The 18,649-nt window shown below is 42.8% G+C and overlaps 1 protein-coding gene across 2 annotated transcripts in view; it reads right to left on the bottom strand.

Annotated features, from left to right (window-relative positions):
* The window catches only part of spryd3 (SPRY domain containing 3), a 364,516-nt gene that overhangs the window by 312,133 nt on the left and 33,734 nt on the right, over positions 1-18,649 (bottom strand). For both annotated transcript variants that reach the window (XM_059643420.1, XM_048523593.2), the window contains exon 6: positions 898-1,086. In XM_059643420.1, the coding sequence (XP_059499403.1) occupies positions 898-1,086 (189 nt within the window). The remainder of the gene's footprint in view (positions 1-897; positions 1,087-18,649) is intronic.

The raw sequence follows: 18,649 nt of genomic DNA, 5'->3' as shown, positions 1-18,649 counted from the left end.
AGCAATAAACCCAAACAAACAGACAAAACGGGCTCAGAAACCATAACCACTCTCCCCTACATCAAAGACATTTCCGACATGACTGCCAGACTACTCGGACCTCTTGGCATCAGGGTAGCCCACAAACCCACCAACACACTAAAACAGCAGCTAATGAACTTAAAAGACCCTACACAGACAACAAATAAAACGAATGTCATCTACAAAATACCTTGCAAGAACTGTGACAAACACTACGTTGGACAAACTGGCAGAAAGCTAGCCACCAGGATACATGAACATCAACTAGCCACAAAACGACATGACTCACTATCACTCGTATCCTTACAGATAAGGAAGGACACCACTTTGATTGGGACAACACATCCATCCTAGGACAAACCAAACAGAGACGTGCACGAGAATTCCTAGAAGCATGGCATTCCAACCGGAACTCCATCAACAAACACATTGACTTGGAGCCCATCTACCATCCCCTGAGGAAAAGAACAGGAAATGACATCACCAGCCCAAGGAGACCTAACCAGATAAATAGAAAACGGGACCTAACACCAGTGCTTCACCGGAGGCTCACTGATGATGTTACCTAGAATGGTGACGCAACGTCTGAAAACGAACCTTCCAGCTCAGCGAGCAAACTCACATCCAGAACCTCAACCTGAGCTACAAATCTTCTCAAAAGTCGCTTGAATAGAGTCTCCTGACATTGTCAAATAAGCGCAATCTAATTTTACAATACCAGAGCAGTTTCTGATGAGCTCCACAATCTACCATGAAAGCCATGATGGAATGCACGCTACTCTTTTCCTTGCTGACAGATTTTCAAACCACATTATCCTGCAATATTTCCCAATGCAAAGATAATCTTGTGAAACATAGACATGAAAAGTTACTTACTGTTCCACAAACTTTAACATCGTGTAAACGGCCCCACTCATCTTCATGACTGTCAACCATCATGACACTGTCATCCTCCTCCAGGCCCCATTCAACCTGAAAGTCAATGCGAACTTCTTCACCAAGGGAGTGCATTCCAACTGCTGGAAACAATCCGTCAGGTGATGTGGCCATAACAACTGACCCCACCTAGGCAAATATAAAAAAGAAAGGTTTCAGTCTTTCATACATATGTTGTTATACAGACACAAGAATGCAAGATCAAACAATACTGATCCAACTCAAACAGAAAAAAAAATGCATTACTCATTATTGTACTGAAGTTCCATGTTTTAGGAACAGAAGAACGCCATTAAAGTCTTGAGTGTTCGATCTTTCAATCAAATCACGGCTGATCGGAGTCTGTGTTGGAACTAATACACCTCGCCAAACGGCTGGACGGCCAGTTTGTGATCACAGCGAATTCAACAGCGTGGGTTCAATTCCCACACTGGCTGAGGTTACCACGAAGGACTCTCCTTCTCAACTTCTCCCCTTGCCTGAAGTGTAGCGACCTTCAGGTTAAACCACCGCTAGCTCTGTCTCTCTCTTTCTCTGATGAGAGAACAGCCTTATGGTCAAGTAGAGCTATGGCAACATACTTTACCCTTTTACTTGCATTCAATCCATATTCCCACCATATATATTATGGAAAATAGGATTGTAAAAACATAATTTTGACCTCAGCTCCAGAATTTTTTTTTGGACACACCAGGTTCAAAAGAGTGAAAAAACAGAAGTTGCCAGAAAACTCAACAGATCTGGCAGCATCTGTGAAGAAAAATCAGAGTTAATGTTTCGGGATGGCGACCCTTTCTCTGAACTCTTTCAGTTTTTATTTTGATAGAGTAAAGCTTCCTCTACAATGGCCCAATCAAACACGTACAGCATGGGGCTTAGACAGCGTAAAGCCTCCTCTACTCTTTTAAAATAAAAGTTAAAGTTTAAGTAAAACCTGTATGGAGTAATTGTGAATTGGAAGGCAAGAAGCCGGAAATTTTTAGTTAAAAAAAAATGATGACGGAGCCGACTGCATGGTTCTTTTAAGAGCTAAAGCGTTTTTCTAAGTTTAGAGATTCAGACAGAGAAAAACATGTGTCTGTATGCAGCTGAAGATATACAAGCAGTTCTAAAATTGAAACATGTATCAGTTGGCTGTGTCATTGACAACCTTAGATTTGTTTTGATATTTTGGCAATTAGCTGGAATCAGCCAACAAATTTAAACCAAGCTCTTAGCGATTGGAAGCCAATTGAATGTAAATCTGATGGTTTTGACTACCTCAGCCCAATATTACAGTAAGAAAATTGATTTGTCATCCAAGTTATGGAGAGAGGGTTTTTGAAAAAGAGAGAGAAAAAAAAAAATCGGTATACAAGTGAATCGCCATCTGAGAAGTAAGCATCTAGCTCTCACAAGAAATCGCTAAGGCCTCTAAGAAAGCACCATCTATCCATAAAAGGTACCATGGCACTTCCAGCTAAGAGTCTTCATAGAAGATTGCACAGAGAAAACATCCCTGACAGCCAGATCAGTGGAAGAAAGGGGTGTTGACTTTGAGAAACTAAGTCTTAATTTTTTTTTACTATTTGGTTTCATGTAAATGTGACTTATGTTTATTGGAACAGCATACCAGTAGAATTTGTTTCAGTTTGGGAATAGTTAGTAGTTAAGGGGGAATTATTTGGTTTGTTAGTAATTCTATTAATTTGTTCACTGTTACATTAAATAAATAAATTGTTACTTATAAAGCGAATATTAGGGGTTTTCTTTCATTTAATCACTCTTTTAAAATAGATTATAAGGCGAGGCAAGCTTCTCTGGGTGTTTCAGGTTTAATTATTAGAAGGGAACCTCTACTCCTGCCATAACAGATTGGGGGCTTGTGCTTCAGGATAATTATCAGAGGGGTTTGAATGGAAAGAATATATCACAGTCCTTCAAACACACACAGCAGCAGCAAATAAACACCACTAGATGAAAAACATGAGATAGGTGAAGTATTCTGATTGAAACGCAGCATTCGCACAAGTAGAAGGGCTGTCAGAGGACTGAGCTTTTTTTATTCAGTCACAGGTTGAGGACATTGGCTAAGGCAGCATTTACTGCCCATCCCTAATTGCCAGTTAAGAGTCAACTACATCACTAAGAAAGAACCGCATTTGCTTTTCCTAAAGAACATTAGTGAACCAAATGGGGTTTTCCAACAATCGACAACAGTTCCATGGTCATCGCTCAACTCCTAATTCCAGATATTTACTGAATTCAAATTCCACTATTCCATAGTAAGTCAGATAGAAATGTTGGCGAGGGAACAAGGTGGTGTGTTGTAGTAGCCTCTATCACTTGTCCCAGGCTTGCTGCAGTTCTCTCACAAAAGTCAGTGCAAACTAGAAGAACAGCACCTCATTTTCCACTTGGGAACTCTACAGCCTTCTGGACTCAACATAGAGTTCAACAATTTTAGGGTTGGAGGCACATTGTTCTTACATCAACCCCCACACACCAGGCCAAGGTCTGGTCTGTTATCACATGGTATAGCTATGACAGACAACCCATTGTTAGCCACTAATTGCCCCCATCAGCAGCTGTTCAATCTCCCAGGCTGATTGTTGTCCACTTCTTTGTCTGTCTAACTGTTGTTCTCTGTTTTTGGGCTCTATTTACATCTATCATTTATTCTTTACCCCCTCTTGCCACCTTATCTTCTGCATAAAAACCAATTTTTCCTAGCTACCACCAATTCTAAGGAAGGGTCACTTGATCCAAAACATTAACTCTGATTTCTTTCCACAGATGTTGCCAGACCTGCTAAATTTTTCCAGCAATTTCTGTTTTTGTTTCTGATTCCGAGCATCTGTTTCAATTTGTCTGGATTAATAGTCTAAAGACGATACCACTACCCCATCACTCCCCTAAGTTATCTAGCTGTTATCTTTTCCGGTGTTCCTTAATTTACAAATCACTACTGCTGATTCAATGAACACATTGAGTATGGCAATGAGGCAGCCAAAGCTGTGTCTTATAAATCTTTTGATGTTAAGAGAAGTGTTCCACAGGTTTTTTGAATTGCATTTCGATAGATCACACAACTGCATGCCCCCATAAAAGGGCAAAACTGTTGCTACTTTTATAAAAGCTCTAGTTTAGGTAAAGTTAAGAGACTGGTGCAGAAGGTAATGGTCTAGTCTACATAGGAAGTGTCAACAGTGCAGATCATCACTACATATGAGCAAAAAGCTTGACACCTCAAAAAAGCAAGACAAATTGACCACAGGGATAACAAGGTGTAGAGCTGGAGGAATGCAGCAGGCCAAGCGGCATCAGAGGAGCAAGAAGGCTGACGTTTCGAGCCTAGACCCACTTCTGAAGGAGGGTCTAGGCCCGAAACATCAGCCTTCCTGCTCCTCTGATGCCGCTTGGCCTGCTGTGTTCATCCAGCTCTCCACCTTGTTATCTCAGATTCTCCAGCATCTGCAGTTCCTACTATCTCTGAATAAATTCACAACCAGCTGCATACTCATGAAACACCAGCTCAGCTGATGCCTCTTCATTTTGACCACAAGTCTACACATACTTACGCCTAACACACCTTTCATATTTCAAGAAAACTTTTCACCGTTGGTACATAAGCATACTACAGCACCCATGCGTACACAGCAAATTCGTGCACTATTGCTTTGAAAAGCATAATGGTTAATCATGTTACAACAGTAAGGGTCAGCAAACAGTAGTTCACCAGCATCTTCAGGATTATAGGTAAACGTTAACAGAACCCAGTAGCTGGTAGTAATGCAGCCAGCACTTTCTCAGGATATTAACCCAGGAGGTAGCATTCTGCCACATAGATCTTCAGGCTCTGGTTACCACTGATTTTTCTTCCCACAAACATTTGTCAAGCTCATTTAACAGGAACCACAAAGGACCATGACTGAGCATACTGTGTTAACACATGACATAATCGTGGCATGTTTTAGATTATAAGAACCTCTTTCCAAAGTGTTCCCAGACACAGCAGCAGCAACTTGCATCACAAGTGATAGTATGGAGACATTGCTCTAATGCTCATGAGTTCACACTCTTTGGCCTTGATTCACCCGCCTCTTTCTCAGACATGCAGTGACAACAATGCAAGATCAGGTATTCACTAAGATTCCACTGCACGCGTTTCAGAGTACTCAGGGGTTTGAGAGATATTGGATGAAACAACCTATTATTCATTGTTTGGGACAATAAAGTGAATGGAAGTCAGGCTTTTATTTTATTCTTTCATATGGTGTGGGCATCACTGGCTGGGTTAACATCTATTGTCCCTCCCTAGTTGCCCCAGGGGAAGGTGGAGGTGAGCTGCCTTCCTGAACTGCTGCAGTAAAAGATCTGTAGGCAGACCATCAATGCTGTTAAGGGAGGGAATTCCAGAATTTTGACCCAGCGACACTGAAGGAATAGCAGTATATTCCTAAGTCAGGATGGTGTGCACCTTGGAAGAGAACTGGAAGGCAACTGCATTCCTATGCACCTGCTGCCCTTGTCCTTCAAGATTGCAGTGGCTGTGACTTGGAAGGTGCTGTCTAAAAAGCCTTAGAGAATTTCTGCAGTTCATCTTGTAGATAGCACACATTGCCTCTACTGTTATAACGGTGGGGTGGCACGGTGGCTCATTGGTTAGCACTGCTGCCTCACAGCACCAGGGATCCGGGTTCGATTCTACCCTCAGGTGACTGTCTGTGTGGAGTTTGCACATTCTCCGTGTCCCGGGTGCTCTGGTTTCCACAGCCCAAAAGGTGTGCAGGCTAGGTGAATTGGCCTTGCTAAATTGCCCATAGCATTCAAGGATGTGTAGATTAGGTGGGTTGTGGGGGGATAGGTCTGGGTCTGGGTCAGGGTGAGATGCTGAAGGTCAGTGTGGACTTGTTGGGCGAAAGCCTGTTTCCATACAGTAGGGATTCTATGATTCTATGAACAGAAAAGCAGCAAAGTTTTGCATATTGCTAGCTGTGCAATACAATGTTGTCTTTTAGAAGCGAAAAGAGGTAGAAGTCATGGCTTAACCACACTAAGAAACTTTCAAGTTAAGAAAATTCTGCCTGGCAACAGCCTTCTGGTTGGCTGAGTTTCAGAGTTTTTAAAGAAAGTGCAAGTGTTAAGAGCAGCAGAGAATGAAAGTAACTTCCAGACCCTGCACTCTGTGAGGGGGAAAGAATTTGGACTTACAAGCTTCAGAATTTTTTTTTACCCTATCTATATTCTTTTTCCATCTGAGCAATCTGTCTGAAACTGTTTGTGTTTTGTCTGTCTTAATCATGACTAAAGGTGTGTTTATTTGGGACGCTGAAGGACAATAATTTAAGTTGCATAAATTAGATATCCTTTCTTCTTTCACTGTTTTTGTGAACATTAATTGTGTTGCAATAAATGGAATTGATGTTATAATAACTGAAGCATCCTGGAGTGCTTTCCTTTTATCCTGGATAGCACTCAGTCAGGCAAATTAGGTTTTGCTGAACTCACTGGGATTTTACACATTTTGTGATGATTTGTGGAGCGGTGGAGCATAATTATCAGCACACTGTTCTAAGTTAAGTTGTGACAATGATATTCACACTGATGCACTTGTGCACATCACCCTTTACATTTCCAGCACGAGTGCAGCATTCAGAAGTTAACTACTTCAATGAAATGTACTCTTAATCACTATACTCAATGCTGATCTCTAAATCATAGCACACAGAAAAATTAATTATGTCAGAGGAACAACATGGGTTCTGCAATATTCAGTTAAGTCTACTCAACCTCTTTGAATAAGTGGTCCCATGTGTACACAATCCTCATACACAACATTTCATTTTGATAATGACGAGTTATCAAATTAATATCCATGAGACATGTGGAAAAACGGCTGTGACACATTCAACCTGTCCCACAACTGTCAAGATTTACTTGCCTTGGATCCACTAACACAATAATCCCATGTTGGCTAGAAAGTCATTTTAATTTATCTTATGTTGATCCCAGGGACAGCATAAGACAGATGTAACACAGTGTAGAGCTCGATGAACACAGCAGGCCAAGCAGCATCAGAGGAGCAGGAAAGCTGACATTTCAGGCCTAGACCCTTCTTCAGGAAAAAAGTGTTCCTTGTTATCTCAGATTCTCCAGCATCTGCAGTTCCTACCATCTCTGAAACAATTTTAACCCCATAAGATAGATGTACTTCTCTATCACACAATCACTCTGGGGACATTTTCAATGTGAAACGGCAGAATTTACCCAGATCCATACACACAGCAGAATCTCTCTCAATAGTTTTACTTATGCTTATATTATACTCCAGTAGAAACATACACTCCGATTGATCTGCCATAGTTCTTCGATTTCTACGGCGGCGTTGTCAGCCACAGGTCAAGGAATATTTCCTTACACCTGGGATCCATTCACTAGAGATAGAACTGACCTGAATTAATAATGTAACTGTACATTGGAGTGGAATTCTCTTGATTTGTCTGGATCAGTGCAACTTTAACACCACAAGAAACTCAACAGCATCAAGGACAAAGCAGCCCATTTGATTGGAATCCCATTCATCACCATTCATCAATCCCATTCAGGGGCAGCACGGTGGCTCAGTGGTTAGCACTGCAGCCTCAGAGCACCAGGGACCCAGGTTTGATTCAAGACTCGGGCGACTGTCCGTGTGGAGTTTGCACATTCTCCCCATGCCTGTGTGGGTTTCCTCTGGGTGCTCCGGTTTCTTCCCACAGTCCAAAGGTGTGCAGGCTAATCGGCCATGCTAAATTGCCCGTAGTGAAACAGGGTATGTGGGTTATAGGGGGATGGGTCTGAGTGGGATGCTTCAAGAGGCGGTGTGGACTTGTTGGGCCGAAGGGCCTGTTTCCACACTGTAGGGAATCTAATCTAAAAAACCAGTACACAGTGGCAGTAATGTGTACAATGTCTAAGATGCTCTGCAGTAACTCACCAAACCTCCATCAACAAAGCCTTCCAAACCCTTGACTTTGGCAGCAGATGCATGGGCACATCACCACCTGCAGGATCCTACCATCCCGACTTAGAACAATACTGTTCCTTCAACATTGCTGGGTCAAAATCCTGTAACTCCTTTCCTAACAATGCTGTGGATAACCCTATACCAGATGGGCTGCAGTCAGTTAAAGGGGACAGCTCAAGGACAATTGGGGATGAGCAAAAATGCTGCGTCTGCTCCTTCTAGTAATCATCTCTTCTTAGGCAGCATCTTGGGACTGAGGATGACTTGCCTCTACTCTGAGTTGATGGGTGTGTCGATAGATGAAATGCCCAGTGTGGGATCTGTAGAATCTGCCACGTACGGGACAGGTGATATCTGAAGGGGCAGACCGATGACCTGTTTGGTGGTTTGTGCATGCCTTCTAAAATTCCTTTAACTAGTCTCTGCAATTTCCTGATGAAGTATTTCAAAACGTTCAGTGCCTTCCTAATTTAACCTTGTTTTGGTCTGTCATAGCCAGGCTCACCGATCAGCGAGGATGGACAAGATCGTTTGATCACACATTTTTCGCCTTTTGAGTATCTGCACTTGTACAAATGCAGCAATTTTGATATAGCTTTCCCTCCTGCTGTCATTTGCTTTCTTTTCAAAATATGATCAAAGACCTTCACCTTAACAAAGAAGCGGTGATCTGATTTGTGTGATGGTCCAATGCAAACTGATTCCATTGACCAATCCATCCAGAGCAGGTGGAAAGAACCAAGAGGCATTGAAGTTCAAGACGGTCACAATTCCTACCGTCACAGTAAAAAAATCTCTGGCATAGACAAGATTTGCCTACAGAAGACACGAGTTTTGGGAATGCCTTTCTGATGAGATGTACTTGGCAGAGATTTAACTCCAATTAACAAGTGGCCCTGTCTGTATCTTTACCCAGTCAAGGTAGAAGTCAGCACAGTGTCTTCTGCTGCAGGTACAACAGGCTATGCTGACAGAATATCCAAATCAGACCAGCTTGGCTGCTATTTCACCCAGTACTATAGATGGTATTAATTTTAACTGCCCAGGTTTTGTCTGTCTGCATTGCATTCTAACTTTGACAAGAAAAGACAATCAGGGAGTAATCAAACCTATTCCACTATGAGAAAAACACAGAGCAAAGTGCCTGAAAACTATCTGTTTCAAAAAAGTTGAGTTAAAATTGTTCATATATTTTAGGACTGTGTGCAAGACAAAACAGGCACGGCACCTGCAATACTGTGTTCTTATGACAACAGCATTTGGTAACAAGAAAGAGTTGTATCAATCATGGGTACAAAAATCTACATATTGGTCAGAATACTTCTGGAGTATTGTGCTCAGTTCTGGGCGCACTATTTAAGGAAACTTAAAGCCTTAGAGTTAAAAGGAGATTTGTTAGAATGACGAGATAACAAGGTGTAGAGCTGGATGAACACAGCAGGCCAAGTAGCATCAGGGGAGCAGGGAAGCTGACATTTCGGGCCTAGACCCTCCTTCAGAAAAGCCTTTGTTAGAATGATACTAGGAATGAAGGATTTTAGATAAAAAGATTAAAAAATTGAGTTTATTTTCCTTGGAGAAGAGAAGATTAAGAGGTGACCTTATTGAGGTGTTCAAAGTTATGAACAATTTTTTTTTACAAGGAATGGAGGGATGTTATGTTTCCACTGGTGGTTGTGTCAAAAACTAGAGGGAGGTTTGCAATTTCAAGATTATCAGCAAGAGAGCTATGAGTGAGATGAGAAACTTCTTTCGTTGGTTGTTAAGATTTGAAATGCAGTGGAAACGGATTCAATATGAGGTGTTCAAAGAAAAATTGGGATATATTTGTAAGTGATGATGGATTCAGAATTGGTTGGCTGTATTCAGAATTGGTTGGCTTGGATTCAGAATTGGTTGGCTGACAGGAGGCAGAGAGTGGTTGTAGATGCTAAGTATTCTGCCTGGAGGTCAGTGCTGAGTGGTGTCCCGCAGGGCTCTGCTCTTTGTAGTTTTTGTAAATGACTTGGATGAGGAGGTTGAGGGCTGGGTTAGTATGTTTGCTGATGACACAAAGGTTGGAGGTGCCGTTGATCGTATCGAGGGCTATTGCAGGCTTCAGCGAGACATTGACAGAATGCAGAGTTGGGCTGAGAAATGGCAGATGGAGTTCAACCTGGATAAATGCGAAGTGATGCATTTTGGAAGGTCGAACCTAAATGCTGAAGATAGGATTAAAGGCAGGATTCTCGGCAATGTGGAGGAACAGCGGGATCTTGGTGTTCAAGTGCATAGCTCCCTTAAAGTTGCCACCCAGGTGGATAAGGTTGTTAAGAAAGCATATGGTGTTTTGGCTTTCATTAACAGGGGGATCGAGTTTAAGAGCCGCGAGGTTATGCTGCAGCTCTACAAAACCCTGGTGAGACCACACTTGGAATATTGTGCCCAGTTCTGGTCACCCTATTATAGGAAAGATGTGGAGGCTTTGGAGAGGATGCAGAGGAGGTTTACCAGGATGCTGCCTGGACTGGAGGGCTTGTCTTACGAGGAAAGGTTGACTGAGCTCAGACTTTTCTCTCTGGAGAGAAGGAGGAAGAGAGGTGACCTGATCGAGGTGTACAAGGTAATGAGAGGCATGGATAGAGTCGATAGCCAGAGACTTTTCCTCAGGGCAGGATTGACTACCACGAGGCGTCATAGTTTGAAGGTGTTAGGAGAAAGGTACAGAGGAGACGTCAAAGGGAGGTTCTTCACCCAGAGAGTTGTGAGCGCACGGAATAGTTTACCAGTGGTACTCGTGGAAGCGGAGTCATCAGTGACATTTAAGCGACTGCTGGACATGCACATGGACAGCAGTGAATTGAGGGGAATGTAGATTAGGTTATTTTATTTTTGGATTAGGAATATTCGACGGCACAACATTGTGGGCTGAAGGGCCTGTACTGTGCTGTACTTTTCTATGTTCTATGTTCTAAAATTATACTCATTACAGGCAAGTTTTATTCCTCATGGCATACGTTTGGGCTGGGCTGGCCAAGTGATAATTTTAAATCAAAGATCTATAGATTTTTACTTGCCAAGGAGTATCAATTAGTATGGAGGTTGAAAACATTATCTTCGTGAATGGATATCCAGGCCCAAGGGGTTGAAGTCTCCTCCTGTTCCTGTATATAAATCTGAAAAGCTGAAACAGGAATCATACAAACAACCTCCAACCGACCACAACGTGCTCCTTGCACATATTTTACAGAATGTATGGCACAGGAACAGTTTAACAGGTCCATACCAAAGTTCATGCTTCATATCAGCTTCCTTCTACCACTTTCCATTTAACTCTACCCATTTTTATGTCCTTGGAGGTCCTAACCAGCTACACCTCAAATGCATCTATGTTGTTCTCCTGAACCATTTCCTGCAGTTGAAAGTTCCAGATTCTCACCACTCTGGGTAAGGTCTTTTCTCCTGAACCTGCTATTGAATTTAGAGAGTCAATAACAGCACAGGACAACGACATTCGGACCAAGCCATGCCAGCTCTTCATAGAACAATCTAATCAATGCCATATCTCTGTGCTAGTCCCATAGCCCAGCATGTTTTGTAGGCGTTACCACTCTCTGCATAAAGGAGTTTATCTTGACATGTCTGCACTTCTTGTCTAAACACTTAAATCAATGTCCCCTAGTCCTTGTGTGATCAGCTAATGGGAACAGATCTTCTTTGACCACCTTATCTAAGCCTGTCATCAATTTTTACATCTCTAACATCCCCTCACTCTTCTTTGATTCAGGGTTGGAGAATCTGAAAATGTTAACCTTTGAGCTAACATTCCTCATCCTTGGAATCATCCTGGTAAATTTCCTCTGTACCCTTTCATGGGCCCTCATGACATTCCTGAAGTGTGACAAGCAGAACTGGATGCAATACTTTAGTTGTGGCTTGACCAAGCTTTCAGTTTTAAATTTGCTCATGGGAGGTGGGTGTCACTGGCTAGGCCAGCATTATTCCCATCTTAACCTGCTCCTTGAGATGGTGGTGGTGAGCCGTCTTCATAAACTGCTGCAATCCTTAGGGTGTGGATATACACACAGCGCTGTAAGGAAGGAAGCCCCAAGATTTTGACTCAGTGACAGTGAAGGAACAGTGATGTACTTCCAACTCAGGATGTCGTGTGGCTTGGAAGCGATCTTGCTAGTGGTGCTCCCATGTGTCCGTTGCCCTGATCCTTTCAGTTGGTAGACATCATGGCCTTAGAAATGCTGTCTGAGGAGGTTTGGTGCAATAGTGCAGTGCAATCTACAGGCGGTACATGCTGTTGCTACTGATCACAAATCAAGTGAATGGCGAAGATGGTAGATGGGGTGTCAATGAAATGGGTTACTTTGTCCTGGGTGATGTCAAGCTCCTCAAGTGTTATTAAAGCTGCACTCATCCAGGTAAATAAGTATCCCATCACTCTCCAGATTTGTTCAGTGTATACAGCAAAAAGAAAGGAGAGAGGTCAGTTACCTGCTGAAGGATTCTGGCATCTGACCTGTTCTTGTGACCATTACTTATTTAGCTACTGTAGTTTAGTTTCACGTCATTGATAACCCCCGGGTTACAGACAATTCAGCAATGGTAATGCCAATGAATCTCAAAGGGCAATGGTTAGATTCTCTCTCATTGGAGATGATCATTGACTGGCACTCATATGGTGCCAATGTTACTTGCCATTGTCAACACAAGGCTGGATATTGTCCCTTTCTTGCTGCATTCAGACATAGAGTGCTTCAGTATCTGAGGAGTCACGTGTAACAGCAGAAGAAATAGGAGCAAGAGTAGGCCAATCAGCCCCTTGAACTTGCTCTATCATTTAATAAAATGATAGATATTTTCCAACCATAATTTCACCTTTTAGCACGACTCCCTCATCCCACATTGACTTAGAGTCATAGTCATACAGATGTACAGCATGAAAACAGACCCTCCGGTCCAACTTGTTCATGCTGACCAGATATCCCAAATTAATCTAGTCCCATTTGCTGGCATTTGGCCCATATCCCTCTAAGCCTTTCCTATTTATATACTCATCCTGATGCCTTTTAAATGTTGTCATTCTACCAGCCTCCACCACTTCCTCTGGCAGCTCATACCATACATGCACCAGCCTCTGTGTGAAAAAGTTCACCCTTCGGTCCCTTTTAAATCTTTCCCTTCTCACCTTAAACATGTGTCCTCTAGTTTTGGACACCCCCAACCCAGGGGGTTCCCCGGCTTTTCCTTACCGTTTTTATTTAAGAGTGGGACCATGTCATCCAACTTCAAACGGGAGGCAATGGCTGAGTGGTATTAATGCTGGACTGCTAATCCAGATAATGTCCCGCAAACCTGGGTTCAAAGCCCACTACAACAGATGGTGGAATTTGAATCCAATAAACATCTGCAATTAAAAGCCTAATGATGACCGTGAATCTGTTGCCGATGAAAGGAAAAACCCATCTGCTTCACTAATGTTCTTTAGGGAAGGGAATTGCCATCCTTACCTGGTCTGGCCTACATACGAATCTACACCAACAGCAAAATGGTTGACTCTTAACTACCTTCTGGGCAATTAGAGATGGGCAATAAATGCTGCCTAGCCAGTTGTCGGCCTCATCCTGTGAATGAACAAAATAGAACACAGAACATTGAATATTACAGCGCAGTACAGGCCCTTCGGCCCTCGAAGTTGCGCCAACCTGTGAAACCAATCTGAAGCCCATCTAACCAATACTATTCCATTATCATCTATATGCTTATCCAATGACCATTTAAATGCCCTTGAAGTTGGCGAGTCTACTATTGCAGGCAGTGCATTCCATACCCTTACTACTCTGAGTAAAGAACCTACCTCTGACATCTGTCCTGTATCTATCAGCCCTCAATTTAAAGCTATGTCCCCTCATGCTAGCCATCTCCATCCGAGGAAAAAGGCTCTTACTGTCCATCCTATCTAATCCTCTGATCATCTTGTATGTCTCTATTAAGACACCTCTTAACCTTCTTCTCTCTAACAAAAGCAGCCTCAAGTCCCTCAGCCTTTCCTCATAAGACCTTCCCTCCATACCAGGCAACATCCTGGTAAATCTCCTCTGCACTCTTTCCTATAATGCGGCGACCAGAACTGTACGCAATGCTCCATGTGTGGCCGCACCAGAGTATTGAACAGTTGCAACATGACCTCATGGCTCCGAAACTCAATCCCATACCAGTGAAACCTAACACACCGTACGCCTTCCTAACAACCCTATCAACCCGGTTGGCAACTTTCAGTGATCTATGCATATGGACAGAGATCTCTCTGCTCATCCACACTACCAAGAATCTTACCATTAGCTCAGTACTCTGCATTCCTGTTACTCCTTCCGAAGTGAATCACCTCACACTTTTCCTCAATAAACTCAATTTGCCACCTCTCAGCCCAGCTCTGCAGTTTATCTATGTCCCTCTGTAACCTGTAACATTCTTCCGCACTATCCACAACTCCATCGACTTTAGTGTCATCTGCAAATTTCCCATCTTTCTACGCCCTCATCCAGGTCATTCATAAGAATAACAAACAGCAGTGGCCGCAAAACAGATCCTTGCGGTACACCACGTAACTGAACTCCAGGAAGAATATTTCCCAACAACCACCACCGTCCGTCTTCTTAACAGCTAGCCAATTTCAGATCCAAATCGCTAAATCACCCTTAATCCCATGACTCCATATTTTCTGCAAATAGCCTACTGTGGGGAACATCAACAAACGCTTTACTGAAATCCATATACACCACATCAACTGCTTTACCCTCATCCACCTTCTCAAAAGAACTCAATAAAGGTTTGTGAGGCACGACCTACCCTTCAACAATCCATGTTGACTATCCCTAATCAAATTATTCCTTTCTAGATGATTCTCAATCCAATCTCTTATAATCATTTCCAACACTTTACCCACAACCAAAGTAAGGCTCACTGGTCTATAATTACCAGGGTTGTCTCTTATTCCCCTTCTTGAACAAGGGGACAAAATTTGCTATCCTCCAGTCTTCTGGCACCATTCCTCTAGACAATGACAACATAAAGATCAAAGTCAAAGGCTCTGCAATCTCCTCTCTATCTTCCCACAGAATCCTAGGATAAATCCCATCTGTCCTGGGGACTTATCTATTTTCACACTTTCCAGAATTGCTAACACCTCGTCCTTATGAACCTCAATCCCACCTAGTCTAATAGCCTGTATCTCAGTATTCTCCTCAACAACTTTATCTTTTTCCTGTGTGAACATGGATGAAAAATATTCATTTAGCACCTCTCCTATCTCTTTGGACTCCGCGCACAACTTCCCACTACTGTCCTTGACTGGCCCGAATCTGACTCTAGTCATTCTTTTATTCCTGACATAGCTATAGAAAGCTTTAGGGTTTTCTTTGATTCTACCTGCCAAAGACTTTGCATGTCCCCTCTAGCTCTTCTTAGCTCCCTCTTTCAGTCCTTCCAGGCTAACTTGTAACTCTCAAGCGTCTTAACTGAGCCTCATCTTTACATAAGCCTCCTTCTTCCTCTTGATAAGAGATTCAACTTCCTTAGTAAACCAAGGTTCCCTCGCTCGACCACTTCCTCCCTGCCTGACAGGTGCATACTTATCAAGGACACGCAGTAGCTCTTCCTTGAACAAGCTCCACATTTCAATTATGCCCTGCTCCTGCAGTTTCCTTCCCCATCCTCTGCATCCTAAATCTTGCCTAATCGCCTCATAATTGCCTTTCCCCCAGCTATAACTTTTGCCCTGCGGTACATACCTATCCCTTTCCATATCTAAAGTAAACATAACCGAATTGTGGTCACTATCACCAAAGTGCTCCGGCACCTCACCTGATATACAAATATCCCAGCAAGTGGCCCAGCAATCAATTCCCTAGCTTCCCAGAGTTCTAGGGTATACCTGATCAGGTCCCAGGGATTTATCCAGCTTTATACATTTTAAGCCGTTCAGCACCTCCTCCTCTGTAACATGGACATTTTTCAAGATGTCACTATTTATTTCCCCACATTCTACATCTTTCATTTCCTTCTCCACAAAGAACACTGATGCAAAATACTCATTTATTATCTCCCACCATCTCCGTCATATAGGCGTCCTTATTGATTTTTAGGGGGCCCCATTCTCTCCCTAGTTACCCTTTTTCCTTAATGTATTTGTAAAATCTCTTTGGATTCTCCTTAACCCTATTTTCCAAAGCTATTTTATATATCCTTTTTGCCCTCCTGATCTCCCTCTTAAGCATACTCCTACTGCCTTAGGCATTCACTCGATCTCTGTTGTCTATACATAACATATGCTTTCTTTTTTTGACCAAAACCTCAATTTTTCAAGTTATTCAGCATCCCCTACACCTACCAGCCTTGCCCTTCACCCTAACAGGAGCACACTGTCTCTGCACTCTCATTATCCATTTTCCAGCCATCCCTTTACCTGTGAACATCTGTCCCCAAACAACTTTTGAAAGTTTTTGCCTAATACCATCAAAATTGGCCTTCGTCTAATTTAGAACTTTTAACACTTAGATCTGGTCTATCCTTTTTTGTCGCTAATTTAAAACAAATAGAATTATAGTCACTGGCCCCAAAGTGCTCCCCAACTGACACCTCAGTCTCCTGCCCTGCCTTATTTCCCAAGAGTGGGTCAAGTTTTGTACCTTCTCCAGTAGATACATCCACATACTGAATTAGAAAATTTTCTTGTACACACTTAAATTCCTCTCCATCCAAGCCCTTAACACTATGGCATTCCGAGTTAATGTTTGAAAAATTAAAATTCCCTACCTTAACCACCCTCTTATTCTTACAGATAACTGAGACCTCTTGCAAATTTGTTTCTCAATTTCCCACTCATTACTGGGCAGTAAGTTCTATAGTACAATCCCATTAAAGTGGCGATCAACCATTGTTATTTCTCAGTTCCACCCAAATAATTTCCCTGGACATATTCCCAGGAACATCCTCCCTAAGCACAGCCAAAGTTTTATTTATAATCAAAAGCGGCAGTCCCCTCCTCTCTTGCCCTCCCTCCCTGCCTGTCCTTCCTATCGTATCTATACCCTGCAACATTAAGCTTCCAGTCCTGAGCCACGTCTCTGTAATTGCTATGATATCCCAATCCCATGTTCCCAACTATGCCCTGTGTTCATCTGCCTTACCTGTTATGCCTCTTGCATTAAAATAAATGCAATTTAACTAATCAGTCCTACTTAAATCTCTGCTTTGTTCCTGCCTGCCCTGGCTATTTGCCTTGTTCTTTTTCCCAACTGTGTCAGTCTCAGACTAATCACTTTCCTTACTATATCCCTGGGTCCCAACCCCTTTACTAGGTTAAATCCTCCCCAGCAACTTGAGCAAATCTCCTTGCCATATATTAGTCCCCTTCGAATTCAGGTGCAATCTGTCCTTCTTATACAGGTTATAGAATCCCCAGAGTGTGGAAACGGGCCATTTGACCCTCTGAACAGCATCCCAACATATCCCTGTAACCCTGCATTTTCCGTGGCTAATGCACCTAATCTACACATCACTGAACACAATGGGCAATTTAGCATGGCTGGTCCACCAAACTTGCACATCTTTGGACAGGAGGAGGAAACTGGAGCACCTGGCAGAAACCCATGCAGACACAGAGAGAATGTGTAAACTCCATACAGACAGTCACCTGAGGTTGGATTTGAACCCAGTCGCTGGCTCTGTGAGACAGTCATGCTAACCACGGTGCCACCAAGCCACCATACCACTTCTTTCCCAGAAGAGATTCCAATGATTAAAAAATGTGAACCCTTCTTTCCTGCACGAGCTCCTTCGCCATGCATTCATCTGCTCTATCCTCCTATCCCTACCTCACTAGCTTGTGGCACCAAGAGTAATCCACATGTTACCACCTTTGAGGGCCTCCTTTGAAAATTCCTGCCAAACTTCCTATATTGTCTCCTTAGAATCTCATCATTTTTCTCTTTCTGTCATTAGTTTCAGTATGTACAATGACTCCGGTCTCTCTCCCCTTTGAGAATGTTCTGCACCCTCTCGGAAATATCCTTGCAACAGGGAGGCAACACACCATTCTGATGTCTCACTGTCGGCTGCAGAAATGTCTGATTATGCCCCTGACTACAGAGTCCCCTATCATAATTGATTTCTTGGAACGTGATGTACCTCTCATTATATTAGAGCCAGACTTGGTACCAGAAATCTGGCTGTCAGTGCTACGTTCTCTTGAGAGTCCATCACCCCCTACATTTTCTAAAACAGCATACTTGCTTGAGATAGGGATACCACAAAAGACTCCTGCAAGACCTGCCTCCCTCTGCTACCTTTCTTGGAGATAACCTATCTACCTGACTGTATCTTTGATTCATCTCCCTTACTGCAACTGCCACCCAACACACCCCCTAGTTCCTATAAATTCCTCATTGCCCCAAACTGCTACTCCAACCAATCCATGTAATCCAATAGGATTCGCAACTAAACACATATCCTGCAGACATAAGCATCAGTGACGTGGAATCTTTCCCTAATCTCCTCCATCCAACAGGAAGAGCAAATCACTCTACTAAAGGCCATCTTTGAATCTTAACAATCTACAGACACAAAATATAGCAGTCTTACTGCTCTAAAAAAACACTGCTCCTGGCTAACTTAATACATACGCTTTATATTTTTGAAGTTTAATCAAGAGAC

Source organism: Stegostoma tigrinum, chromosome X, assembly GCF_030684315.1.
Source record: "Stegostoma tigrinum isolate sSteTig4 chromosome X, sSteTig4.hap1, whole genome shotgun sequence".
Taxonomy (NCBI): Eukaryota; Metazoa; Chordata; class Chondrichthyes; order Orectolobiformes; family Stegostomatidae; genus Stegostoma; species Stegostoma tigrinum.
The sequence above is the reverse complement of the archived record's forward strand: the minus strand, read 5'-3'. Positions and strand labels throughout refer to the sequence as shown.